We start from the raw sequence: 27,400 nt of genomic DNA on the forward strand, positions 1-27,400 counted from the left end.
GTAAGTAAGCCCTCAGCTGCCTCCCTCCGCTCGCCCCTCACCTCCATGGCCATGCTGCGGACAGGCAGGCCCCAGTCTGGTCCCGCTCCCTCGCCTGTCACTCGGTCCCCTTCTGGCTCTGGCCCCCACTGCCCCATGAAAACCACTCCAGCAGGCCTGACGGTGACCCTGTTGTTTCTAGTGCATACTTCTCAACCTGTCTCTGCAATGAGGGATGACGTGAACATCTGCTTCCTTGTCTCCCCTCCCCTGTGCTCTGAGAAGCCTCCTCGTGCCCCGCAGGACTCCCCTACCTCTGACGGCCCCCTTAGCTGCTCCTTTGCCACTGCTCTTCCTTCCTGGCCCCACACACCGGGGCTCCCTGTGTTTGCACCTCTCTTCACTCTCCACGTGCTCCCTGGCCAAGTTCACCTGCGTCCATGGCTTCTAGCCATGGATCCCCAAACCTTACAGTCAACCCGGCTTCTCCCAGAGCCTCAGGCCTGAATGAATGTCTAACTCTGCAGGGGACCTCTCTGCTTGGATGTCACAAAGGCCCCCAGACAACATGTCCAAATGAAACTCGTGTTCTCCAGCCTCTGGCCCATCCTGGTCCAGGGCTAGGGTCTCATGGATGGCAACCCCCACCTTGTCAAGCCTGAGCAAGCTCTTCAATTTGTTCTTGCTACTCTTATATTGCCTTACCTGATCCTCTAATCCCCAAGCCTTTTCTTTATCTGTACAATGGGGCCCCGAGAGTCGACTGGAGGGGTACGCGAGACGATATGTCTAATGTGCTTAGAACACAGGGCCTGGCAGACACTGAGCACTCAGCTCAGTAAAACGTCAGCTGTGTTCACCTTCCTTCCACCTCCTATGGCTTCCCCAGTCCAGGCCACCACCAGTCCCCTCCTGCCTGGCCACCATAGTCTCCTCGCTGTCTCCCTGTCCCCCCTCTGGACGCTCCCACCCCCAGGGCCAGATTATAACCAGAATTATTTTTCTAAAATGCAGATCTGACCACACCACTCCTTGCTTGTCCCTGAACACAATTGCTCCTGGCCACCTTTGTATGAAGTTAAATTCATGGGGCCTGCAAAGCCAGGTGGGCCTGGGCCCTGTTCTCTCTCCAGACTTACTTCCTCCCAAAAGACCCTCATTGGCTCCTTGGGCCCAGCCACGCTGAAGCACGTCATCTGGCCAGGGCACCTCAGCACCTTGGCCTGGGCAGTGCCCCTCATTTGCCAGAAACACCTCATTCTCTGTCCCTGCCTGACCTCTGCATGTCTGAGAAGCCACCTAACGCCTCTCGCCTCCTCCACCTCACCAGACCTCTGGGCACCAAGTTGAGCCTGAGTGGGATCCCTATTAGTCACGAACAACTTGAGGGTAAGAACTCCATTTTGCCCATCTATGATACGCCAGCGTCCAGCACAGAGCGGAAGAGAAGGATGGGAGAAAAGAAAGGAGGGAACAAAAAAGCCATAAACCAAGAGAGAGAAAGGAAGTAAGGAAGGGATGGGGAGGACTCATACCACCAGGCGGAAAGCTTGGGAGCACCGGGCTACCTGGGCCTGCGTTCCCGCAGCCCATCATCTGCTGGACACTGCCCCTTCCTGCCCCTCCCTGCTTCCTGCTCCTGATCCCGTGGCCCATTGCAGGTTTCTGAACCCGAGCCAACGGTCAAATGTGCCTCCAGTGAAGTCAGGTTGGGAGCTTGACATTGGCCGTGGTGAGAGTACGCCATGGGGATCAGCAAACTCCAAACCAGAACTCCCTGCCACGCCACTCCCTGATTATTATTGTCACCGGGGCGTCGCCCATGGGTCCCTCTGTCCTTCATCAGGACACGGGCTCCCATTGCAGGCACACGCCCTTGTGCTCTAAGGAAGGCTCCCCTTCGATCATCACCATCCCTGCACCTCTATCTTCCCTGTCTGCTCAGCACATGGGTGCGGCCAGAAGGTAAATGTCATTTCCTTTGGCATCGGATCTGCCCACGCCTCTGCCTCCTTCCAATCTTCTACCTCATCATCTTTCCTCTTCTTACAGCTGGATCTCCCAAAACTGGCGACCTTCCCACATCGCTCGCACCCTCCTCTAGTGAGGCCTCAAATCTACACCCCTGCAAACTCAGGTTTTGCTGAAGTCACCGGCAACCTCCTCATGGCTAACACCGGCAGCGGGCTCCGGTCTTCTGGGAAGAGGGGACCTGCTGGCTTGTCGCTCACCTGTCACAGGGCACTCTGCTGCCTTCCTCTCGGTATCTGGCCTGGTCAGCCTCCTCTCCTAGGCCTTTGAATGTTAAGCGCTCCCCCAGGCATGGTCCTGGGACCTCTCCTCTTCTGCACGTCCTCCCACAGTGACCTCCTCCTTGTCCATGGCTTTAGATCCAAGCCACACGCTGATAACTCTCAGATTCCCCTCTCCAGCCTCTGGGTTCCAACAACTTGCTCATTGCCTCTTGGCAGTTCACAGGCACGCCTGAAACTCAGCACGTCCTTAACAGAACTCAAGATGTTTCCTCCAGAAGAGGAGTTTCCTGGTGCACCCCCCACCCCCAGCCATCCTGCTTATCAGGGGTCACAGTGGCTCCTCTCCCTCCTTCGCCTACATTATGAATCCATTGGCAAGTTCGCTCAGCTTTCCCTTATATCGCTCTGGAGGCCATCCACTCCCACCGTCCTCTCCTACACTGATCAGTCCTCACTGTGCTCCCAGGAACTTCACCAGGAGCTCAGAACTGTCACGGGCTCCCCATGGCTCTCAGTGTGATAAAAGCCAAACCCTTGCCCCAGCCTCCCTGTCTACCTCAAGGCTCACCGCCCATCTTCACCATCTTCCCGGAGACCTCAGAACAAGCTGTCCTGCCTCCTGTCCCAGCCTCTCTTCCTGGAATGCTGCTGCCCACCCCCCCCCACCCCCCACCGCTTGATCATCCTTCTGATCTCAGCTTACGTGCTGCCCCTTCCGGGAAGCCCTTCCTGACCTACAGACAAGATCTGACCCCCACGTTATACATGTCTTTTTCCATAGCACGCTATCAGTTTGTAGTTGTCTGAGTGATTGTCTTCCCAACTGGAAACTCCACCAGGTCTATTTTGCTCATTGCTGCATCCCAGTCCTGGCACAAAGCAGGTATTCAAATGTCACTGAACGAATGGTCTGGTCTTAGAAAAACGAGCCTCGCAGTGTGCAGAAGGGACGGACTGGGGGAGGTGAGGAGGCTCCTGCTCTGGGCTGGAGGGCAGGGGTGGGGGCAGACACTGGCAGCTGGGCTGCAGGGGGCTGAGGAGCAGACAGGAGGCACACTACAAAGTCAGAACTCCCTGGATTTCAGGTCCTGCTGGCTGGGACAGGGCTGAGACAGGGTCAGAGCCTCAGCTGCCAGTCTCAGGGAATGAAATGAGCCTCCCCAACCATTATAGCTTCCGCACTGACCACAGCACCCGGGGAACCTGAGTAAGGGGAGGAAATACGGTGGCTGGTGCTCACTCTCCATCTGTGGTCCCCCAGGTGGGGTGGGGAAGCCCCCCCCCCCCAACCTCTGTATCCTCAGGCACGGGGCTGGGCACACGTGAGGGGACAGGGCAGCGCTATTACATCGTAGGTGAGTCGTGAGAACCACCGGCAGCTCAGAGCCTCCCCCTCCTCACTCTCCAGGGTCAGGAGACATTTGATGCAGGAGACACGTATGTTGCCTCCTACCAGGGGGACCCCACTTCCATCCAGTCAGGCTCGGCTTCCGCCCTCCTTGTGCTTGAACAACGTGGCAGCCAAGGTGGCTGGGACCCTCAGACCTTACCCTGTGGACCGGGTCCCAGCAGGACGGTGGGGGAGGGCGGGTGGCGACAGCTCCCCCACGGCAGACACAGGACACTCGCTCGTGCAGCTGACACAAAGCGGCGGCTACATCTCCCGGCCGTGCTCCCCACCCCCCTCCACTCCCAGGGCAAGCACAGCCCCGCTCACAGAGACAGGGGGATGGACAAGATGGCACGGGGACAGGGGGCCGGGCGGGACGGGCAGGCTCGGCGGAGGAAGCGCCGAGGCCGGGCAGCGGAGTCCTCATGGAGTGGTTTATTACGATTCCATCTCACAAGGCAGGTGGGTGGGCGGCAGCGGCACATGAACGAACTCCAAGCCCCTGACAGACGTCTGCCTCGGGCGCATGCAAACAGTGCAACATGGTCAAGCGCAAACACGGGCGACCGAGGCGACACGGGACACGGCACACGGAATGGGGAACGAGGCTGGGGCGATGGGTCCCCAGAGAGGGGCCTGGTCTCCCCAACCCTCGTGGGCAAGACAGGAAAAATAAGATTCGTACTTCTTGTAAAATGCCCATTTGCTGGGTACTTTCTTTCTCCTTATCTTGAAAAATAATAAAAAATAAACACGCAGGAAAAAAATCTCAAAAAAGGAAAGGGATAAAACTCTAAGAAGGCGAGAGATGGGAGGCCAGGGGGAGCCTGACCGCGGTACGGGGGGCGTCTGCCTCACGCTCCTCTGCCCCCTCCCTTCTTGGCCCCTTCAGTGGGGCTCCTGAGCCCCACAGGTGGGTCCATGAGAAAAGGTGCCAGGCCCAGGCGGGGTCTCTGGGAGGCCAGAGGGGGCGCAGGCTGGGTCAGAGCCCGCTGGGCTCAGTTCAGGCTCGGGCCCGGCAAGTGGGGGCACCGGGTCCACAATCTATCCAGGTTCAGTCCCCGCAGGCCCGAGACCTGGGCGGCGGCTGGCGGTCACAGGTGCAGCTCATGGGTTTTGATGTGCTCGAGCTGCTCCCGGAGCTGCAGGAAGGAGGGCCGCGTGGCGGCGTCCAGGTGCCAGCAGCTCTTCATGACCTCGTAGACCGCGGGCGGGCAGCCGTCCGGGGCGTCCATCTTGTAGCCCTTCTCCACCCGAGGGACGACGTCCTTCAGGGGCTGTGGGCGGGTGGGTGGTATAAGTCCACACGGGGCCTCACCCCCAAGAGGACCCCTACTCAGCTTCGGGGATCCCTTTCAGACCTGGGCCTCAGAGCCTGGCCCAGGAGGTCACCTGGAAGGTCCCAAGGGCAGGCCTGTGGCTTCTAGGCCTCAGAATGGGAGGCAGGGCCCGGAAAGGGCCCCCTCCCCTGCCACCCCCTCCCTTGCTCTAAGCCTCACCCTCAGCCCCAGCCATGCCCTGGCCCCAGCGCCCAACTCACAATTCTTGGGTAAGGCACTCGCCCAAAGGAGTAGATTTCCCAGAGAAGGATTCCGAAGCTCCACACGTCAGACTTCGTGGAGAATTTCTGCCACATAGATGGGAGAAGCAGTGTCAGACCCTGGGAGGCTGTGGGGGGAAGGGGTGACCCAGGACCCCCGTCCACCGCTCCTCAGGCTCTGGGGAGAGGCCCGCTTCACCTTCTCTCTCAGGGCCTCTGGGGCTGTCCACTTGACTGGTAGCTTGCCCGTGTCCTGGGTGCTGGAGGCCTCCTTGGTGAGGCCAAAGTCGCTGACCTTGGCCACGTTGTCCTCAGACACCAGCACGTTGCGGGCAGCCAGATCCCGGTGCACGAAGTTGTTGCCCTCCAGGTATTCCATGGCCTCACAGACATCTCTGGGACAGAGCCAGCCACATGTCCCCTCAGACAGGGCTCCCACGGCAGCACGGGGTCTGCCCCCCACCCCCCCAAAGGGTGCTGCTTCACTCACAGTGAGAACTTGAGGAGACAGTCTCCGCCCAGCACCGACCGACCTCTTGACCTCAGATAGTCCACTAGGCTTCCCTGGGGCGGGACAGACAGACCAACCGGCCCCACAGGTCAGACTTGCCCTCCAGCCCTCTGGCATTGTGGGCTGGGGCTGAGTAAGCACTTGAGGGATATACAAGGGGAGGGAAGGAGCAAGGAGGGGTTGGGGTATCACTTCTGAACATCAGATTCTATAAGCTGGACACTGCACTCAGCAGTTTTCATGCATAAATCTCTAAGGTAAGTGTTACGGCTGTGTTACGATCTCCACTTCACAGATGAGGAAATTGAGGCTTGGAGAGGTGACACAACTTGTCCAAGGTCATAGGGAATAAATGATGAGTCAGGACAAAAGCTGAGCCCTGCCTGGTGACTTCAGAGCTCAGCTGTGGAGAGGGGCCTGGGGGAGCAGGGACCAGAGGACGTGGTGAGGGGTTTGGGGCAGTTGGAAAGCCCAAGTGTTCAGCTCCGGAGTGGGGATGGGATCTCGGGGCAGGTGCACACCTTGGCCATATACTCAGTGACGATGTAGAGCCCGCCCTTCTCTTCCACGATCACGCCCAGGAGCTGTACCAGGTTGCTATGCCGAAGTTGCCTAGGGCAGGATGGCGTGCTCAGAGCCTGCCAGTCAAGCCTCCCCATCTCTTCCCCATCCCGGGGAGGTGACCTCCGCACCCACCCTCGGCCCCGACTCACGTCATGACCGAGGCTTCAGCCAGGAAGGCCTGGGCGGTGGCGTCGTTTTTAATGCACTTGACAGCAACTTTGTTCCCTCGGTAATCACCGAGCATCACATCTGGGGGAGGAAGGTTGGAGCTTGTCCCCCAGACTCTCCACGGGCCCTTGGCCCTCCCAGGGCTGCCACCCCCTCCCGCTCACCTCCAAACTCCCCCTTCCCAATGGTCTGGAGCAGCTTCAGGTCCTTCATGTTCAGTGCCCAGCCGCCTGGTGGGGGGAAGGGTGTCGGTGAGAGGTGAAGCCAGGGCAGGGCCCACGGCAGACACAGGTGGGACTACGTGTGTGGAGTGCCCTGGAGGTATCCAGAGCCTCTGGGATGGGGGCAGTGCCAGGGAGCCCGGGTGGGAGGAGGCAGGCAGGCCAGCGAGGACTGGGGGCAGGGATGGCACTCACTGCGGAAGAACTCATCCTGGGCCGCCACCGTGCCCTCCATGACTTTTGGCTTGATGAGACGAGTACAGAGTCCATCTGCGTCTGAGGTGTAGTGCTGTGGAGGGCAGGACAGGCACTCGAGGGCCAGCCCACCGAGCGCCAACAGCTCACATGCACTGCCCGGCTCTGACCACCAGAGGGCGGCGGAGGCCGATCCCACCCAGCCTGGAGCGGCTTTGCGCTGGGAGGGCTCCTCATTTCCCACAGGGGAAGGGACGAGGGCGGCCCAGGCTCAGATCCCTGACCCATTTCCCATGCCACCTCACATCCAGGTGCTGGACAGATAGCGGGCTGCTGCTACCACTCCGGGCCTCACCAGCATCCCGAGGCAGAAGGTAAGCCCTGGCTCAGTCCATACATACACTAGCCTCTAGCCAGATGTGGCCAGGACCCTCCCAGCCACAGGCCAAGCCAGTCTAGCAGGGGGAAGGGAGCTGAGAGTGCACGCAGGAGACATCTGGGAGACTTCTGGGGCTACCAGAAGCGAGCTGTGGCCTGAACAGGGCTAGCAGAGTGGGCCTTGGGAGTTGCAGGGACACGTGGGCACATCCATGTAGGTGTAGGAGCCTGGCGGACCCTAGCCATCAAGGTGTAGCTCATGAGGACATGCTTACATACACATACTTGGGCATGTAGTTCGGACTGCCTGGAAAGAGGCCGAGTTCTGGGATTAGACAGACTCAGATTCTAGTCCTGGCACCTCTGATTTATAACCACGTGACCCAAAGCAGGTCCCTTAACTGCTCTGACCCTTTGTTTCCCAGCCTGTGAAGTGGGGACAGTGCCACTCTCCCTGTGGTGGCATCGTAGCAGGTGCTTCATCAAGGCGTGAGGAAACACAGGCTCTCAGAGGCTGCACGTGCCGAGGCCACGTGGCCAGAAGCGGTGGTGCTGTGCCGGGTGCCCTGGCTCACCTCCACCAGCTGCATGAGATTCTCGAAGTACACCTCCTCGTCAATGCTGAGCTTGCTGGCATGGTACATGATGCGGTAGTGCTCCACCTTGCCGTCACAGCTCACGCACAGCGTGTAGTCCCCGGGGTAGTTGGTGCTCTCCCGCACCAGGAACAGACCTGTCTCCGGTGGGCACAGCAGCCGCTCTGCCTGCTCCCGTGTGATCTTGCCATGGAACCAGCTGCGGGAGGCCAGGCCAGGGCTCGTGGTGGCTCAAGGGTACTGACCCCTGCCCCACACATCTGCCGGGCTCCACTTTCTGAAGGTCCCCGGCTCTGGCTGACACCGCACCACGGCCCCCACCGGCTCAGTCAGGTATCAGAGGCCCTTATGTCCTGCCTCCCACCCTTCTTCCTTCAGTCCTCCTCCTGGGCCTGCCCCCCGCCTTTGAGGTCCAGTACCCACACCCTTCCCCTCATCTTGAGAAGCCTTCACACATTTCCTCCCCCCCCCCCAACTCTTGCCTCTGTTTTTGTGAGTCTTCTAGGGGAACCAGGCCTTCTTGTCCTCTTTCCTCCCCAGACTGGGAGACCCCAACTGCTCCTCAGCAGTACTCACGGCATGAGGCTGAGCTTGGTGCCTGCCTTCACACCCTCCCGCTTCTGGACGTAGTTGGCTGGGATGATGCCCTCACGGCCCACCTTGTTCTTGGCTTTGTACCAGTTTGGGTCCTGGGGAGATGGAAGCCCAGACACACTCTCAGGCCCACCGTACCCTGCAGGGGAGCCCGGACCCAGCAGGAACACCCGGAGGTGGGAGGGGGTAGGTGTGGGCACGTGAGGTCCCTCATTACCTTGGTGACGGCCACAATGGTGAGCACGTCTCCTTTGCAGAAGGGAAGGTCCTGCTCAGCAGTGCCGTGGAAGTTGTACTTGGCAATACATTCTGTACCGGACGGCCAGGCGGCCTGCGGGGCAGGCGGCAGGTGGGCGGGTGGATGCAGCCCGGGGCCCACCTCCACCCACTTGCCCACCCACTCTTGAAGTCACAGCCTCCTGGTTGGCCTCTGTGAGCCTGAGTGAGGTGCTCCTCCCCATGAGAACTCGGGGGGCCTTCCAGCTGAGATTCCCCCATCTCTCCCAGATCTGTATTCCCATCTTCAGGGTCCTGGGTCTAACAGCGCACCCTAGAATCTTCCCTTGTTGAAAGCCAGGGTTGGGAAAAGGGGAGCAGGTCTATGTGAGCCCTCATTCTCTCTCTTCTGCTCAGCACCCCCTCAACTGCCCTAGACCCCTGCCCCCATGGTACCTGTATTGCTGACATCTTCTCAGAAGATCTGGCGTCCCCGTGTCACAGGAAGGCCAACCTGTCACTTGGTACCATGAGAGCTGCAGGGAGAAAGGGAAGATTGAGGAGGGGTGTGAGGAGCCGGTCTCCCCGACTCACGGAGCTCCCACTCCTTCCCTGCAGCAATGTGAACAGGTACCAAAGGCCCCCAGAGCCGGAAGCTGGGCCAGGGCCATCCTCTCCAGTCTCAGCAGGCTGAGTGCACTGGATAGGGAGGAAGCAGGAGCACAAAGGCAGAGGATCCTCAGGGACAGAGGGGTCACCGACCCTAAGCCCACAGGGGCCTCACAGCCCAACTGAATGGCCAACACAGGCAAAGGAAGCTCAGAGGTGAGCAGCACCAGTGCCACCCACCCCATGAGCCCCAGGCCCGGATGTGACTTATGTGGTCTGTGGGGGAAGGGAGCCCAGGGCAGCTGTGTGAACCTGGGGAAGGTGCAGTGCAACCTGGGAAAGTCACTTGTTCTCTGTGGGCCTCATAGTTCCTCTGCCTATAAAAACGTGCCCGGGCAGTACGTCTACAGCCAAATGTACATCCCAGTCGCCCCACATCTAGGTGCACCCACAAGAGAAAACAGGGCTGTGTCCTCTGAGATGGGCACGAGAGCGCTCACGCAGGATGACTGTAACCAATCTCACGCTGGGAACTGCCCAGATGCCCATCAAGAGTCAGATGGGTAAACTGTGGCACGGTCACGAGTGGGGCGCCGCATAGCAGTGGACGTGGATGTTCAAGAGCACAAGGACAAACTCCCGAGTAGTAGTAACCGAAACACCAGACTGAAGAGGACAGACCGTGTGACCCCGTTCACAATGCATATGCCACATCCACGGTGCACCATGGCGAGTGCCCTCGGGAGGGGGCGGCGTGACTGGGAGTGGGGGAGGGGGGTTCGCTCTGTGGCACCTTTATGATTGGCGCACTTTTTGGTGTGTAGGTTTACTTCAATACAGTCAAGCCCCTCCAAAAAAGCTACCCCAGCCAATGCATACCCCAAGGGCAGTAAGCCAATCCGTCCCGCACATACTTTGCGGCCCCTGCTCCAAGCTCCCTGGACTGCTGGCATTTTCCCAAAGCCCAGAGCCCTTGTGTACCTGTCTCAGGAAGTAGACAGGCTAGGGCTCCTGTTCTCTTTTTACAGATGGGGAAACTGAGGCAACTGAGGTGTAGACAGGGCCAGTGACTTCTCCGTGGGTACAGTGTGTTAGAAGAAGAACTCCATGAGCCCTGTTCCCAGGCTCATTCGACAGGATGGACCAGGTCTAGGGCCGGCTGTAATACCACCTTCCCCAGGCCAGGCAGTGGGAAGAGACGCCAGCATGCACACATCTTAGAGGGGTTGGGGTGTGAGGCAAGGCCTGCAGGGTGTAGGCGGGTTTCTTGGAGCCCCAGAGCCGAGCCCTAAAGAGCGGAGGGCTTAGATGGCAAGAAGGCTGGCCGGAGAAGGCACCCCTCCTTGGTGTGACAGCTGAGCAAGGGTGTCCAGGCAGACAGGGACAGCCGTGAGGAACTGGCCTGGCTGCAAGCTCGTGGGGAGGGAGGGTGGGAAGCAGACCCTGACCATCTGAGCACCCTACCAGTCTGCTGTCAGGGGACGGTTTGGAGGTGGGCCTGCCTGGCATAAACCCTGCAGGGTGGCAGGAGCTTCAAATGACAATGTGAGGAACCGGGGTTTGCTTCTGGGGACCTCAGCCAAGAAGCGCGCGGCTGAGGAGAGCAGAAGCCAGGGAGTGCCACCACCACTCCCAGGCCTCACTCCTGCTTCAAGTCAGGCAGACCTGGCTCTGTGGAGTGTGCAACTCAGAAGAATGACTCAACCCTTCTGAGCCTCAGATCCCTCGCCCTGAAAGGCCTCCCCTGCAAGCAGGCTGTGGAGGGAGAGAAGGAGAGCCCTGGACTGGGAGGGTCTGGCACAGGGCGTGCCATAAACCCCCTCCCTCTCCTCCAGACAAAACGGCTTCCCTTCCTCCCAGGGTACACAGTGCTTCTTGTCCCCGGACGCCAGCCCGTCAACCTCTGCTGTCAGCACAGGGAGACGGGGGCCCACCAAGGCTGAGCCTAGACACCTCCCCCCACCATCAAACACGTTCAGGTGACTGGGCTGGGGTCAGGAACCACCCGCTGGGCTCCACAAGCGGTGGTGAGCTGTGAGCTTGTCTTACCCCCGTTCTATAAAAGCGGAAACTGAGGCTCACAAGGTTGAACACCTTGTGTGAAGTCACACGGCTACAGGCGACAGGGTTCCACTGGGGTTGGCTGGGTCCTCGACCTTCAGGATTTCTGAACACGGGCTCTGCTAGCTTTCCACATTCCCATGCCTCCTCTCCCCACCCCACCCCCCCTCCAAACTCGCCACCACTACGCCACCACAGAGGGTGTGGAGACTGTGGCACCGTTAGTCACCCTCCCTGCTGTCAGTTTGCAAACACTCCCTTCCCGGCCTGCAGCTGCTGCTGCCGCCTCCCCACTGACTTGATGATAATAATAAAAATAATAACAGGCCCTGTTTTCTGAGCACTTATTCTGTGCCAGGCCCTGCCCTTGGCACGTAATGGCTCATCAAATCCTCTAACAACTGACGCTATTCTTACCCTCATCTTACCTACGAGGACCCTGAGCGAGGTCAAGAGGCAAAGTGGCCTTGCCTGAGGTTTATACCTCCAGTAAGCATCCTGCTCTGCTCAGGTGTCAGATGCCTGAGCCCCTGCACCATGCCCTGGGAGCATCATGCCCCGGGAGCACCATGCCCCGGGGCCACATTGGCCTAGAAAAAGGACAATGCAGGGCAGAAGAGAAGCAAGCGGTGCCCAGAGTGGGGACGAGCCCACCTAGAGTGGTTGGGGGCGGGGGGCGGGGCTTCCTTGAGGGGCTGGGCTATGACAACCACAGATCGGGAAAGCAGGGGGAGGAACTGACTCCTCTCCCCTTTTCTACTGGCAATGACTTTGGGACCAGTTTTTCCATCCCTGTACTGGGGTAGTGATAACCCTGCAACACCTGGGGCTGCTCTGAGGACTGGAGCTGCCGGGAGCCCACTGCAAGCCGTGGGCTCTCTCTGACAGCTCCTCTCTGGTGAAGTCACAAGCCCAGGGTGGCTCAGTAATCTCCCTCCTTAAGGCCCCGAGGGTCCAGGGGCCATCCTCCTCCAGGTTAGAGACTAAGAGCCAGAAGGGCTGGAGGAACCATAAGGAACCTAGGCTTCTAGTCTGGCCTGGGCCGGGCACACAGGGGTCCTTTCTGGGTTATGTGAACCTGCTTTCAAGCTACTTTGTGGAGTCAGAGGCTCTGAGTCCTGGTCCTGGCTCTGCCACCAATTTGCTGTGTGTGTGACCTTGGGGGAGTCACCTGGCTTTTCTGGGACTTGCTGGCTCTCCAGCACCTCCGCCAGACCTGTGTCCCACCTGCTGTTTCCACCTCCCTGCCTATTGCTCCCTCTCTACTCTTTCTCTCTTCTTTGCCCAAGGACCTCCTCTCAACCTCCGGGATGCAGTTGAGGAATCGCTTCTCTTTCACATGTGCCTAAAAATCCCTGTGGAACCGTTTGTGGTAGCAAGAGACTGGGAGACAACCTTTCATGTTCATCAGTAAGGGATCAAGTAATAAATGGCCCGATATCCCTAAAACGTAACGAAAATTCCAGCGGTGACAGGGCCCAAACAGAGTTTCAGGTGCTGACATAGAGCACCCCCCAGTTCAAGTCGCCGAAGGAAAAGCTGCTGGGGAGAGCGAGACAGTGACACTGCTGCTTCCAAAGACCACTCCGCAGATTAATCGAAAGGAAAAGCACCTGCACAACAGGTAGGTCTGACAGACACCTTGTTAACCATGCGATCGAATTAATAAGCATCACCCACAGTGAGAGGAACAACACAGTGAAGCGCCCCCTGCTACGACGAACGGAGGAGGGCACAGGGTCCCTGGGCGGTGTTCTGGCAGAGCCGGCTAACACGACTCACATCAGGAAGGTGCAGTCAGGCACAGCCCCAGCAACTGGCTTGGACTCTTGAAGTAAATGTTGCAAAAGACAAAACAAACAAACAGAGGCTGGGGAATGTTCTAGATTAAACAGAACACTAAAGAAATGGGACAAAACAACAAAATGGTATTCATGTGAGGTGAAGGAGGTGTTAACTAACCTTACTGTGGTTAACTGGTTAGCAATACAGGTACACCAAATCACCACACTGCACACCTTAAACTTATGCAACATCTTAAGTCAGTTACACCTCAGTAAAGCTGGAAAAAAAGGAGAAAGGAACACGACAACAAGATTCAATGAATGATCCTGAACTGGATTCTGGCTCAGAGGGAAAAAATAGTAGCTATAAAAATCATTTGAGGACAGTTAGGAAAATGGAAATGTTAGGTAATATTATGGAATTTTAATGTTAATTTTCTTAAGTGTGATCATGGTGCTGTGATTATGTAAGAGGTGCACGCTCAAGTACTTAGAAATGAAAGATGATGCTCACGCTAATGCTCAAACTGGCAAAAAACCACATATACTCACATGTGTAGGTATACAAAAGAGGTACCGAGCACAGCAAAATGTTAAGACTTGGTGAATCTGGGTAAAGGATACATGGGTATTCGTTATACTATTATTTCAGCCTTTTCTTTTATTATTATTGTGTTTTTGTTAAGTCTTCCCTACCCCCAACGTGGGGCTCGAACTCGCAATCCCGGGATCAAGGGTCGCGTGCTCTACTGACTGAGCTGGCCTGGGGCCCCTACTTCAGCTTTTTAGTAGGTTTGGAACACTCCACGTTTAAAGGCTGTGACAAAAGGCAAGGGGCAGGAAACCCATCTTCCATGTTATGTTAAAAGTTGTGTTTTTTAAGGGGACACATAAGTCATTCTGTAACTCAGACATGCACAGATTATCTTTGAAAGAGAAAACGGGCAACAGCAGTTGCCTCTGGGGTAGGAAGGGGGGAGTCAAGTTTAAGGGAAAATTACTTTTACGGTGCATTTGCTATTTTGTCCTTCTTGATTTTTTTTTTTTAAACCACATGTATCTATTACTAACTTCCCCCTAAAAGGAAGATTGAAAATAAATCACTTTTTGAAAACCACCCCTGCCAGGAGCATTCCTTAGTTCCCTGGCTGTGCTGGCTGCTCCAGGCCTCTGCAGCCTCTCACACATCCCTGCGCTCCAGTGAGAAACTCACTGATCCTGGCCTGGGAGCTCTGCAGGGGGAAGGCCGGGAGCTGACTCATGTCCCCAGCAAGGGCTGAGCCCAGAGTGGCAGCTCAGTGAATGAGTGCTGAATGAATGAATGAACCAACAAAGGAAAGGAGGAAGCAAGGCCGGCTGCATCACACCGAGGTCCCATAACTGACGGGACTATATTTAACCCCAAAGGGACAGCAGCTGTCACCACACCCACAGAGGACTAGGGGACAGGGGGCTTGGAACTCTGTGAAGTCAGCGTTTCACTCTGACTTCCTGCCCCAAACCCTGCTCCCGGCAGTCCTTGTGCCGGGGTCCCGGGAACAGGCCGGGCATTATGCCCAAGCACTGAGGTCAGCGGCTGCAGCCTCAGGCAGGCCTTTCTTGGTCGCCCAGGCTGGTGGGGAGGGGAGAAGAAAGGAGAACTGGGAGCCCAGAAACTCCTCGGTTGCCCTTTCCCTGCCCTGGGGGCAGCTGTAGCCCTCACAGTCTATCATGTGTCCAAGGCCGGGGCAGGTCAAGGGGCTCCTTACCCTGCCCCCCTCACCAAAACTCCACTGCCTAATGGGGCGTGGGAGCCTTCAGTAACTGTTTACACCCATCTAAAAATACCCACCGAAAAGGGAAGTGCACAAGGGACCCTGTGGCCCCCAGAGACTTCGGTCCTGCCACAGGACCCAGCTGGAGTGTCTGGGGGGGGCAGGGGTGGCCACCAGAGCAACAGGCATGTTCACTATGCCTTCTCATTCTTTGAGCCAGTGTTTCAGGAGCCTCCCTGTGCAATCAGCCCCTTGCTTGGTGGGCCAGGATGGACAGGAGGAGGAAAGGGCCCATGAGACGCCAGGGGGGCTCTGAGAACTCCACTCATCTGTCTCTCTTCTGTGCCCGGCCCAGGGTCACCACCAAAATGCAGTCCTGCTTCCGTCCTCTTGGCTACCAGATGATCACGGCCAGGTATGCTCAGTGACCCAACAGACAGGAGAGACAGGGGCAACCCGGGAAGGCTTCCAGAAAGAAGGGGAGGGGAAGTGGGAGGATTTCAGTGAAAGCAATTGGGAGGGGGGTGTGCTAGACCAGACCAGAATTAAGCTTCCAAAACTGGGATACGGAGGGAGTTAATTAAGGCAGAAAAAGGCTCAGGGTGGGGGTCCACATAGGCTCTGAACCAGCCCGGAAGTTCTGATCGGTCACAGGACAGATAATAAGTAAAACTGAATTTCCGATGTGGGCACGCCCCTCTGAAAGAGCAGTGCACCTGAGGAGGGTGGGGCACCGCCAGCAGTCAGGCTGGTTTGGCAGCAGTAAAATCAGCCCCACCTCTAGTTCTGCAAAGGACACTTGGGCTGAAGGCACTGTGATGCTCTCCCCCTCCCACCCCCTGTCACACACCAGGCTGTGGGGCTGGAGGGCTCCCACTGACCCAGGCAGGCAGTCCAGAGCGCTCAGCATACCCACTGCACGTCTCAGGGTCAGGCACTGCAGAATTGGGCACAAGACCCTTGGAGATGCCTAAACCTCCTGGGGGTCAGGAAAGGGCTGAAAGGATGGCTCCACTTCGACTCCAGAGTGTGCTGCCTGACCCTCCCTCTGCCAGCCACGGGCCTCCCTCAGCCTTCAGCACCCCTGCCCCAAGGGTAGGGGTGAGTTTAACGGCTGACAAATGTTTAAAACTAAATTACAGCAACTCACTGGCTTTTTCCTGCCTCCAGTGGCTTGTGGGACCGGAAATCCCATCTAGTGGTTTGGGAGAGGTGGGGGCTGGAGTCACAGAAGGCTAATGGGGAGCCTCCTCCCCCAGGCACCACTGCGGCCTGAGGCTGACACTCCTGGCCCAGAAAGGTTTCTAATTACCGCTCAGGAGCCTAATTACCTACATGCACTGGGCAGCAGGGACTTGGGGCTTCCCCAGGGCCCTAACACAGGCCTCTGTTCTCCTGCCCCCAGCACAGGCTATAGCCTTTGCGTGTCCATTTGCCTACATTTACGTATAGCCTCTCAGCACTGACCTCCAACAGACACTTAACAATGATGAGTGTTAGGGGCCCCTGGGTGGCTCAGTCGGTTAAGCGTCCGACTTTGGCTCAGGTCATGATCTCACGGTTCGTGGGTCTGAGTCCTGCGTTGGGCTCTGTGCTGACAGCTCAGAGCCTGAAGCCTGCTTCAGATTCTGTGTATCCCTCTCTCTCTGCCCCTCCCCAACTAGCACTCTGTCTCTGACTCCCCCCTCCCCCCAAAATAAATAAAAACGATAAAAAAAAAAAGATGAGTGTTGGCCCCTACCTTGAAGCCTCCTATACACATTACAGGTGGGGGGGACTGAGGGCCAGAGGCCCATGAACTAACAACTTTGGCCCCCAGATTCTTGGTCTCTCCATCTCAGAACTGGGACCCACAGAACACAGAACTCAGAAGGTAAAGCTATGGGGGCCCAACGCGAAGGACTTCCAGTCTTGCTACCCACCTGAGGGAGGAACCTCCTCCCCTAGCAGGATGGGCTGTAAAAATGAAAGTATGGGATGAGAGCCCACTGACCCAACCCTATGTTACTTACTTAATCCTCAAAAACCCCCGTGAAGTTTTACTGTTGATCTCTGTTTGATAGAGGAGGAACCAGGCTGACAGGACACCCACCTTTCAAGGGGTAGAGCAGGGATTTCAACTAAGATCTGTCTGAACTTGGTCAAGAGAGAAACCTCCAGCCTTTCCTTGGGTAGGACGGATGACACTCGGAAAAAGGGCAGCTAGGTGAGAGCGGGCGGCTGAAGGCAGGTCTGCCTAGAGCTTGGCCCTCCTGCTCTGGGAAGCAGAAGTTACATGGGTGCCCAATCCTTGCTCGTCTGCCATATCCTGCATCGCACAGAGAGGCCAACAGTCTGTCCATAGCCACAAAGCAACTAGAGAAGCCAACAACTCTAGGGAAGGCAGAAGCTCCAAGCGAGGAACTCAAACACTTCTTGATTTTCATGGCCTTTCCCTTCTAGGAAGCCCTCCTGGCTGCTGCAGCCTACGCAGCTCCCCGGCTTCCGAGCTCCCACCAGCCCTGCCAGGAAGTGGAACCACAGGCCTCCCCTCACTCCTCTCTGCGTCTCTACTGGCCAGCAGGGGGGCTCTCAGGGTTTTCTTCATTCTGCCCTCCAGTCTCCCTGCAGCGTGGACAGCACAGGATGACAGCATAGGATGACGGGGCCTGGGTAAAGAGCAGGTGTGGGGCTGGACAGGGCTGAGAAGCAACAGCCAGGGTGGGCAGGCGTCAGATGACACCCAGGTTCTCACCCGCCCACAAGGCTTCCAACTGTGCAGAGAGCAGCACAGGCAGGGGGGCGCCTCTCTTCTGCTTGTTCCTGCAGCTCTGGGCCCAGATCACACGGAAGGGGCGGGTGTGGGGGGGAGCAGGGGGACGGAGGGAAGCTGCGGTTGGAGGCCCAGCCCCGCTGAGGCGTACACAGCTAGTGTGTGATGAGAAGCTCCTCTCATCACAGTACCTCAAAACCAGGAAGAGAAACTGAGCAGGCAGAAAGGGCAAGCTAGGCTGTGTGGGGCCCTCAGGTCCCTGGGGGGCTGCCAAGGGGCGTTCCGGGACAGTGGCTGGACAAAACATTTCCCCTTCTGGGCCTCAGTCTCCCCACAGGAAAAAGGAGATTCTCTCCCTGGTCCTGCCAGCCTGCCTGATTGGTGCAGGCTGCATCATGCCGATAAGACAGACGCCCCCCGGTTGGTGGAGGACTCCTGATCCCCCAGTGGGCTCTGGCCTCTCCTGGGAAGCAGGGGCTTGGCCTCTGAAGCTAGCCTCGCCCTGCTCACTTCTCCCCTCAGCCACACAGGGAGCACACTAGCTCTTCCTTCACCAGCTCTTTATTTTTAGGTCTGAATTTGACTTTAATCATTACTTAGCGGATTCTATTTCCAGCCCTCGAATGAAGGGACCCACAGGAGAGGAGGAAGGGAGGCAGTGCTCCCTGCCTGGCATGGGGGGCAGCCTGTTCCTCCACCCATCCTGTCCCCAACCAAGGCAGGGGGGAATGAGAAACACCCAAAGGGTTTGCCCCAGCCAGGCCAGCATCTTGCAGGGGACCCCACCCTGTGACCTCATCCCAGCCCAAACTGTGGGACAGGAGGGCAGTTGTAATGCCCACTTCCCCTGAGCCAAGACCGGGGTGGAGGGAGACATTCCACAGGCAAAAGTCTAGTGGCTAGAATCTGAGGTCATGTGCCTGGGGATCTCTGTATTGAATGGCTCACCTGGGGGAGGGCCTCCCGTGAGTATCGGGCTGCCTTAGGGTCATCTGGAGCTATGGTCTCTTAGGCCCAGGAGTGCCAGGTTGAGACTGATTTCCTCCTACTGCCCATGGGGTGGCCCCAGGAGGGTATTCCCAGTTACTCTGGTCTCCACAGAAGCAGAACAAGGGGAAGCAGGGGGTGTGCTCAGGTCAGACCCGGAACACCTGCCGAAGAGGAGGCCGCTAATGCACGAAACTTTCCCAGTGATTTGTGGACCATCCAGGTTCCCTTCCAACTCCCATCTGGGAGACTGGAATCCCTGCCCTACCCCCACCTCCAGTTTTCTTCCCTTCCCCCCACCACTGGGAAAGGGTAGGGAGACGAGGCTGGCATGCTGTCCCTGGGTTGGGGCTCAGGATGCCTGGGCTCCTTGCCCAAGTTTTGGTTTTCCCAGGGAAAGTAGGCCTCTGTCTCCACTGGGGGGAATTCAGGGGTGGCCTAGGAAGCAGCCGAAACCAGGGGCAGGCAGCGGCCGGTTTCTCAGAGGATAGACCTTGTCCGGTCAGCTCTGGTGCTGGCAAAGGGGGATGGGGAGGGTCAGGCCCCAGAAACCAACCAGCAGCCCATCTTCCCAGGGTCAGGTCCATGCCCAACCATAGCCCAGTACCTCAGGAACAGAGAGTTTCAGAAGGGTTCCATGGGCAAAGCCTCGCCCTGCTGGGTGGACCTACCAGCCAACTCTGGCCCAGGTGTCATCCCCACACGTTAAGGCAGCCTGCACTTGGGTCCCCTGTGAACGCTAACCTTCCCTTACAAAGTGCTTATTGGGGGCCCGGGGCTGCACCAGGTACGTTCTAAGTACTTCGGTTAGTTCATGCACACTCTCCTCAGATTCCTGTCTGGCCCAGGTAAAGCCATCCTTTTGTGTACATAAAAGAACCCCATCTCAGAGGGTGACCTGTCCAAGGCCCCTCCGTGCTGGCCTAAATCGCGCAACTGGGCGGGGAACATCGGATGGGTGCCAAGCTGCCCACTCTTTCCAATACCCCAGGCTGCTTTGGGGCCTGTAGTAACAACAGCTATACCAGCGACAGATGGGAACAACAATGCGCGCGCTTAGTACGAGGGTTTGGGCGACGCTGCTGCAGCAGAGCTACTTGGAATGCGGTGTAGCTTCTTAGAGGTGAAGTTACACAGACTGAGAAAATGCCCAGAAACACAGAATGAAGCGAAAAAAGGTGTCATGGCGCGCATACTCAAATGACAACAGAGATGAAGTGGGGGGGGGGGGTGGAATCAGGAAGAGACAGGCAGGGAACTCTAAAATGCAAACGGTCACTGCTGGTGAAGAAATTGTGATTTCTGTTTTGTTTTCTAAGTCTTCCTATAGTGCTGCTTTGTTACTTTATGCATTAAGAAAGTAATCCGTATGTAGTTTTCCCATGAGATCAGACTTGGTTCCCTGGGACCCATCTGGCCCCCAGCTCTGGCCCTGATGTCTGGAACATCATCTACCGTGGGATGGCCTTTCTGATATGGAACAGCCCCTCAGGCACCTCAGGGTCTCTCCCTACCTTCTCTTTCCCAGACCGAACACCTCTTTCTTTGGGGACTATGTGTCAAGGCTTTCAAATGCCTCAAAAGGTAGGGCCCAGAACTGGACGCAGGCCGTTCTGCCCAATCAGGCCAGCTGGCAGCTTGTTTGGGTGGCTGGATCACACTGTGTATCCTGGGCCTCAGCCCCTGCCTGTACTCTGGGCTGCTCAATGGTAGCTCAACCTCTTGGGGCCTGGCGCCCTCGGCAGTGGCCCCAGAGACTGTCATCTGGTCCTTCCTTGCCCCTGACCCAACACAGAGAAAAGAGCAGCCACTTCTGAGAGGGAGGAAGGCACTAGGCTCACCAGATAAAAAACACATCTCTGCACATGTGCTAGCCTGAAGCCAGAACCCTTTTCTACAAAGGCCTTGGGACCCTGGAGCTGCACCCACACAGCTCACGGTTGGTATAAAGTGCCCAACAGTCAGGCCTCAGCCCCAGGCCCTCAGGCTGCAAAGGAAGTTAGGGCTGGGTGGGGGGCTGGGTGACGGGAGTCTCTCAGGCCCACCACATCTGGGTCCCTTCCACCAAGCATGTTGGGGTAACCGTTAAAAAACCCTACATCAAGAGCAGCGTCCTGAACAGGACGAAACCACCGGCAGCCCCAAGGGGGCCCAGACACAGCTCAGCATCCTCCAAGGAACCTCCTATCCCTCCAGGGAGCAAGAGGATCCTGCCACACTCCCAACCTTCCTCCTGCTGCCTTTGCCCTGTTCCTGCCGGGGCCCCTCCAAGAAAAGACACTGGGATCACCAAAGTGTGGGGGGCTCAAACAGGCCCCCTGGGTGTCCCCACTCTGACAATGCTCCTATGCCAAGGCTGTGGAAACAGGGCTCTCACCTTCCCCATCTGGATCCCATTCATGTTCTGAACTTGGCTGCTTCTGTGCCAGCTAGACCACATGTGTGGGAGGCTTGGGTCAGGACTGACTACCAGGTTGTTTCAACTTAGCGCCAGGGCCACACCAGACAAGGTGCCCCTCTCCCACCACATCCTGTCAGTGGGACCCAGCCTCAGGCACCAAGGGGAAATCCCATGGACAGTGCTGATGCTGCCTGAGCCCAGACCCAGGCAGAGCTGGGGCCGGAAGCCCTCTGCAGGGAAGCACGTGTTCACCCCACAAAGTCCCTTGGGTCAGGCTGGGGGCCTGGGTCCTTGGTGGGTGAAGGTCCCTGCCTGGTTTCCCTCCATCCACAGGAGTCCAGCTCTGTACAGCAGAGGACAGACAGCCCGGCCCTGCTAGAGGCCTAAGGTAGCAACTTCCCCCTTTGAGCTTCAGTACCCTGGTCCACAAAATGGGAGGGGAGGTGAACCCCCAGTTAAGCTCCAAGGATCTGGTGGCTGGACACGCCTCTTCCTGACACCTGGCCTGGGCCCTGAGAAGCCTGGGAGAATGAGTTGACTAGGCTGCCAGGAGGTGGGAGCATGGTCCTGATGCCCAGTGTCACGTCCACCCACACAGAGGCCCTGCCCAGTCTCCCCACCCAAGGGTCACAGGTCCCTTGGCTTAGGCCTTGTCTTCTGGGAGGCAGACAGGCTCAACCTCTGGCTGGCTCCAGGGAGGTGGCTGGGCCCTGGACTTCATAGAGCCAGCCGGCTCCTCTCAGTAGGGGGATGAGGGAAGGTGCAGGATAAGGCAGGCCAGGGAACCTGCAGGGAGGGCCCGGGCAGGGAATGGCAAAGTGCCCACTCTCCAGGGCCCTGGCCCATGCTGCCCCTCCTTCCAGGCTCCAGCCAGCCCCAACACGGCGGGGAAAGGAGGGGACAGACTCGGAGTGGCCTGAGACAAGTCTGTGGGGCTCACAGGGCAGTACCTCCCTGGTGAGCTCCCCTCCCAGTCGGGCTGACATCGACTCCCGGGAGAATTCGAACCCGGGAAGGAGGGGGTAAGGGAGGTGGGGGATGGGAGTGGACGTGACCGCAGCTGCAACGGAAGCAACAGAAGCGGGACGCGCGACCTCCACCCTCATCCCCTCGAGAAGCACTTGGACGCCCACCTCCTCCAGGCCCTCCAGGCACTCACCTCTCTCGGGGCACTGCGGTCCGGGCCACCTCGCTGCGGGCAGCATCAGCGGCCTGCGGGACGGTCCATGCGGCCAGGGGGGAGGGGAGGGGCGCAGGGGTCCCCGGGGGGTGCGGTACAAAGAGGTATTGGTGCGAAAAGAGGGGGAGGAGGGACGGCCAGACAGAGGCAGGGGGATGGCCGCGCGGCCCGGGTCGGGGAGGGAAGAAAGGCGGGGGAAGGGGGGCGGGAGGGAGTCGGGGGGAGGAAACAATGTAGCCGGCGCGGCCCCGGCAGAGTTCCGCTTCCGAACGCCGCCACCGAGGTTCGAGTTTGGAACGTCGCGCCGGCTGCCGGGGGGCTGCCCCGGACGCTGGATCGGGGGCCGCGGGGGCTCCCCGAGCTCCACGCCCCGGAGGCTCTGGCGGCCACAGGCTGGCTGGGGCGGGAGGGACGGCTGGCCGGGGGACGGCCCCGACGGCGGCGCGGCCGGGCGGTCGCCCCGCTCGGACCCCACCCCGGCAGGCCCCCCGGGCAGGGTGCGGGGTGGGGCGGGAGCGGGAGGACGGCGGCGGTGTCTGCGGCGGCGGCCAAGCTCCGTTTGCCCGGGGCTCCGCTGGGAGGAAGCTCGCAGGCCTGGCGAGAGGAAGCGCGGCCCGGATCCTCCGCCCGCGGCAGCGCGCCTGCGCGAGGGGGCCTGCCCGGCGCGCGGCGGGGCGTGGGCCGGAGGAGCGGCGCCCCCTGCCGGGCGCCGGGGGCACTGCGGGGGGTGTGTCCGCGCCCACGCCCTGCCCCCACCTGCCGGCCAGCGCTCAAGTCTCCCCAAGGTCCCTCCCAGAGGGCTGACCCGGCCGCCGTGGAGCCTGCTCCGAGCTTTCTCTGGGCGCAGACTCCCCCGATGTAGCAGCAATTGAGGCCTGACCTGGGCCTGTCTCCTCGGATCTCTTTGTGGAGAGTGGGCCTCCTTCGCAGCAGTAAGCATTCATTCAAAAACATTTCCTGGCTCTGACAGCGTGACGGGCTCTGAAGTCTACGAGTTGGGCCACTTGGTTACTGTCAGGGAGTTCTCCGTGGGATAACTCACAGGCCAACACACAAGTGCAAAGAAACAACTGATAAACGTGGAGACGTGGTGTACAAGGTCCACAGAAAGCAGAAAAGAGGAGAGGGCTAATGGGAAGACTTCATAGAACTGGGACCCCAGGCAGGAGAACTGCATGAACAAAGGCAGAGAATGGTGAGAGCCTTGACGGCTCTGGGAACTGAAAATAGCTCAGTATGGCTGCAAATTGCGGTGTGGCCTCAGGAGAGTGGTGGGAGACGGGGTCCCTGCAAGGTGCAGGGACGAGAGAGATCCAAAGAACTTTGTGGGACTTTCTTGTGCTTTGTTTTCAGCCTGGAGGCAATGAGGAAGTCGTCAGTAGCTTTGTGACCTTGGGAAAGCTATTTAAACTCTGTCCTATGGTTACCAAATGGGGAAAATAATAGCACCAATTTCTTAAGGTTCTGTGGTGAGGAAATGAGTTAATTCATCTAAGGTGCTTAGTATGCAGCGGCTGGCACCTGATCAGCCCTCAGTTAAGTATCACTGTTACATATCATGGTTAATGAGGAGCAGGGAAGTGGTCTGCTCTCAGCTGCAGGAGCAGACCGTGTGTGTGTGTGTGTGTGTGTGTGTGTGTGTGTGTGTGTGTGTGTGTGTGTGGCGGTGGTGTGGGGGGAGGTTAGTGATGGAGGAGAGACCAGAGACTCGGTGTAGGTCGGAGGCATCAAGGCACTTCTTAGGGACGGGGCTGGGTGGGCAGAGAGGAGGGGCACTGTCTGGTGGGGGAAATGAGGTATACTGACAAAGGCTAGTCCACCCAGACCTACGGAATGGGAGGGACAGTAACGGGCCCGTCGGAGAGTGGGCTGGAGAGAGTGTGGCTGCAGTTTGCATAGAGCCTCAAATGTCAGGAGCAGGAGTTGGGTGTGACTCCCCAGACAAACCACAGGCTGGCTCTGTGACGCAGTGCACCCCTGGGCCAGCTTCCCAGTGAGGGACTAGCTCCTCAAAGGAGGGAAGAAGTAGTCCCACTCCTACCCTTTGAGGAGACATCAGGTCCCAGGGATTGCTATGGTGTAATGCAAAAAAAGCATGGATTGGGGGTTCAGATCTCAAAGTTCAATCTCAGCTGGGCCACTTACTAGCTGTGTGACCTTGGGCTAGTTACTTAAGGTCTCTGAGCTCAGTTTCCTCTTTTGTAAGATCAGGCTCAAAATATACTTCTGCTCATGAGAGATGCTGCAGATTCAGCAAGATAACAGCTCTAGGGGTGGGGTTGGGGAGGGTTCTCAGCTCAGTTGGTTTCCCTTTCTTTCCTCTGAGGTCAAGATGGAATGATAAAATAGTGCCTGATGGGGCCTTCTCTCAGCCTAAAGGAAGGCCCTTCAATAGCTCTGCAAAGGCTTCTGAAAGGGAGAAGTTGACATCTCCCCTCCTCTGATGGAGTCGGCTGGCAAAAGGGGAAGGGACTGTGGGCATTTGGGGGAAATGCTCTGATTCCTGTCCCAGTCTGGTTACCGACCCATCTTCCTTTGCCTCCAACACATTTGACTTCTTCCCCTGGTTTGCTGTGGCAAGGAGTGTGAACTTTGGAGTCAAACAGAGTTGCATTTGAATCCTGGCTCCACCTCTCCATAGCACAGTGAAATACGTGTTTTAACTTCCCTGAACCCTAGGCCCAGGAGGCAGATCAATAAGTACTCTGCCCTACTAGGTGTCCTCTCTAGTGGAAGAGCCAGTCAATGTTCAGTCACTTATTCATTCACAGACTCACTCAACAAACACTTATTGAGCACCTACTAAGTGCTAGCCGCCGTCCTGGATGCTGGAGATGAAGGTGTAGGCAAGGCCACCGCGGTTCTTGCCCAGCAGGATAAACAAACAGGGCGATCAGACACTGTGGCAGGAAGGCAGTGAATTCTGGATGGAGGAGAGCAGGCTACGGGAGCCAGGCACACAGGCCCGGCAGCTTCAGGAACAGTCAGGAGGCCAAGGTGGTGAGGCCTGCAGGTCGGGGAGGGAGGTATTCAGGGAAGGGGTCAGATCCTGGGGGCCCTTGGGGGCCAGGTGTTTTATGACATGAGTTTGGATTTTACTATATGGCCAATGGGGAGCCAGTGGTGATGGGCTTGGGCTCCTGTGGACAAAGGTGAGCCATGGGACAGCTCTTGTTTAGGTGCTGTTTGTGGGGAGTAAGGCCACAGGAGAAAGCAGGCCTGATCTTTGGGTGTGGCTGGAGCATCTGGGCAAATAGCCAGGGAGGCTCCTGCTAGCTGTCCCAGGATGGGCTACTTGTCGCCACCCTGGAGGGAGTCCAGAGAAGAGAGGCTGGAGACTCCTGGATGTGGAGGATGGAGGTCAGGACTTTGGGCTGCACTGAACAGTATGAGCTAGACCAGCGCTATGCACAGATGGGTAGGTCATTGGTTGCCAGAAGTCCAGAGCTTAACCACCTTTATGGGCGGACTTCGCTGTGTTCCCAGGGTCGGTCCCTTGGGAAGGGAAGGGTCTCTCTTCCCTCCGTCCTGCCTCCTCCCCTCCCCCAGCCTCTTTGCTCTGAGATGACAGTTTAGAGAAGCTGGTGTGAAATAGTTTGAAACTCAGAACTTCTGGGCGGTCCCACAGGGCAGAAAACAGGAAGCCAAGATTAAAGGCAGATTTCCAGCAAAGTCCCCTTGCACTTCCTGCGGAGCAGGTGCTCAGGCCAAGCTGACTGTGAGCAGCTGCCCTTGCTTGACAGCACCTCAGGTGGCCTCCTGCTTCGGGAATATGCTTCGGCCTTGTCATCACCACCCCCACTGGGGAGGTCCTGCTAGGCCCTTGGGGAATGAGCCTCCTCCAGAAGGAGGCTGTGGAAGGTGGAAGGGGAGGTCACTGGGAAAGAGGCCGAGTGGCACCAACAGGAAATAGCACCTGGGGACACCTGGGCAGCAATGAGACCAGGTGGAAAAGGCATGGCTTTGGGGTCACTCAGGCCTGGTGTGAATGCCACTGCCCTGCTGCAGGGTCTCGCAGACCCGAGGGCTGGGTTGAGGGGTGGAAGCAGTAGACAGGGGGGCTTGAGGGAAAGTGACCAGGGAGACCAGACCAATGGCAGCGGCTGGGAGTACCTAGAGAAGGGCAGAAACCAGGAGAAAGCAAGAAGCCACAGTGGCCTCTGATATCTCAAAGCCAGGGGCTGCTTGGCCAGATGGCGAAGCTGATATCCATAGCTGCTAGAAGCTCAGGGAACCAGGGACCAGGATGCGCCTCTCCTGTGGCCTCTTTCCCTTCCTGACCCACAGGGGAGCAGGCTTCCATGGGCTCCATCAAGTCACAAAGCTGCACCTGCCTCATGTAGGCCTGAAGCCTTGGCTTTCCAGATAAGCCCTTGTGCCTGAACCTGAATTCCCACCCTTACAAAGCTGTCCTTGAGAGTAAGCAGTGTCCACTTGAATCTAGAGGTGTCACACGTTGAAAACCTCCATCCTTGGGCTGCAGAGTTTATCATGAGGATGAGGTGCTAGCCTGGGAAACCCAAGCTCTAGGGACAGATCTTGCTTGCGACTTTGGGCAAGTCCTCCCTGTCTAGGCCTCAGTTTCCCCACCTATGTGCTGAAGGGCTACATTTGGGGGTCTCCTACAGGTCTGACTCCTTGTGCAAAAGTGTAGGCCCTGAGGATGAGGGGAGGTGGCTGCCGATTGCCTCCAACTGGTGACTCCCTGGGACCAGAGAACTACCGAGCACCTACTATGTGCCAGGCACTTCATTATCATTACTGATGATGACAGCTAAAATTTACTGAGCACTTACTATGCACAAGCATTACTGATGTCAGATTAAGGTCTCTTCCTTTCACGGCACCAGTTTGCTCAAGGGAAATGTCCTAGGAAGTTAGTCTTTGTTTCTGACATGATGGTGGTAGAAGTCTTGGTGGTGGCAGTTTGGTGGCTTTGTGGCTTTGGCCAACTGAAAGGCCGCTGGGGAGTTGGAGGACCCCACTCTTGTGACCTGAGTCCACCCACACACAGGTCCTCCCCCGCTATACAGGGCTTAACTGGCCAGTCCCCTGACCGCAAAGGTCACAGGTACTGGGCTGCCTGATTTAAAAAATTTTTTTTAACGTTTTATTTATTTTTGAGACAGAGAGAGACAGAGCATGAACGGGGCAGGGGCAGAGAGAGAGGGAGACACAGAATCGGAAGCAGGCTCCAGGCTCCGAGCCATCAGCCCAGAGCCCGACGCGGGGCTCGAACTCACGGACCGCGAGATCGTGACCTGA

The 27,400-nt window shown here is 57.8% G+C and overlaps 1 protein-coding gene across 1 annotated transcript; it reads right to left on the reverse strand.

Moving 5' to 3' along the window:
• Nucleotides 1-4,044: 4,044 nt before the first annotated feature.
• Nucleotides 4,045-22,453, reverse strand: CSK (C-terminal Src kinase). The gene is made up of 13 exons (XM_047074804.1): nucleotides 22,115-22,453; nucleotides 9,064-9,143; nucleotides 8,609-8,722; nucleotides 8,374-8,486; nucleotides 7,777-7,996; nucleotides 6,824-6,917; nucleotides 6,572-6,637; nucleotides 6,389-6,488; nucleotides 6,197-6,287; nucleotides 5,655-5,728; nucleotides 5,364-5,559; nucleotides 5,165-5,251; nucleotides 4,045-4,901 (listed from the first exon to the last, which is right to left on the reverse strand). Exons 2-13 carry the CDS (start codon nucleotides 9,076-9,078, stop codon nucleotides 4,719-4,721), a joined length of 1,353 nt encoding a protein of 450 aa, XP_046930760.1. The 5' UTR covers nucleotides 9,079-9,143; nucleotides 22,115-22,453; the 3' UTR covers nucleotides 4,045-4,718.
• Between the last annotated feature and the right edge of the window lie 4,947 nt (nucleotides 22,454-27,400).

Source organism: Lynx rufus, unplaced genomic scaffold (genome assembly GCF_022079265.1).
Source record: "Lynx rufus isolate CCGP_SWC_20201006 ecotype Redwood Valley unplaced genomic scaffold, mLynRuf1.p SCAF_13, whole genome shotgun sequence".
Taxonomy (NCBI): Eukaryota; Metazoa; Chordata; class Mammalia; order Carnivora; family Felidae; genus Lynx; species Lynx rufus.

Bases quoted from the DNA above. Each gene is read 5' to 3' on its own strand.
- CSK (XM_047074804.1), bottom strand. The intron at 8,487-8,608 runs GTAATGAGGGAC...CCATCTCCCCAG, and splicing joins CCATTGTGGCCGTCACCAAG to GACCCAAACTGGTACAAAGC. The intron at 6,918-7,776 runs GTGAGCCAGGGC...TGCCCTCCACAG, and splicing joins ATCTCATGCAGCTGGTGGAG to CACTACACCTCAGACGCAGA.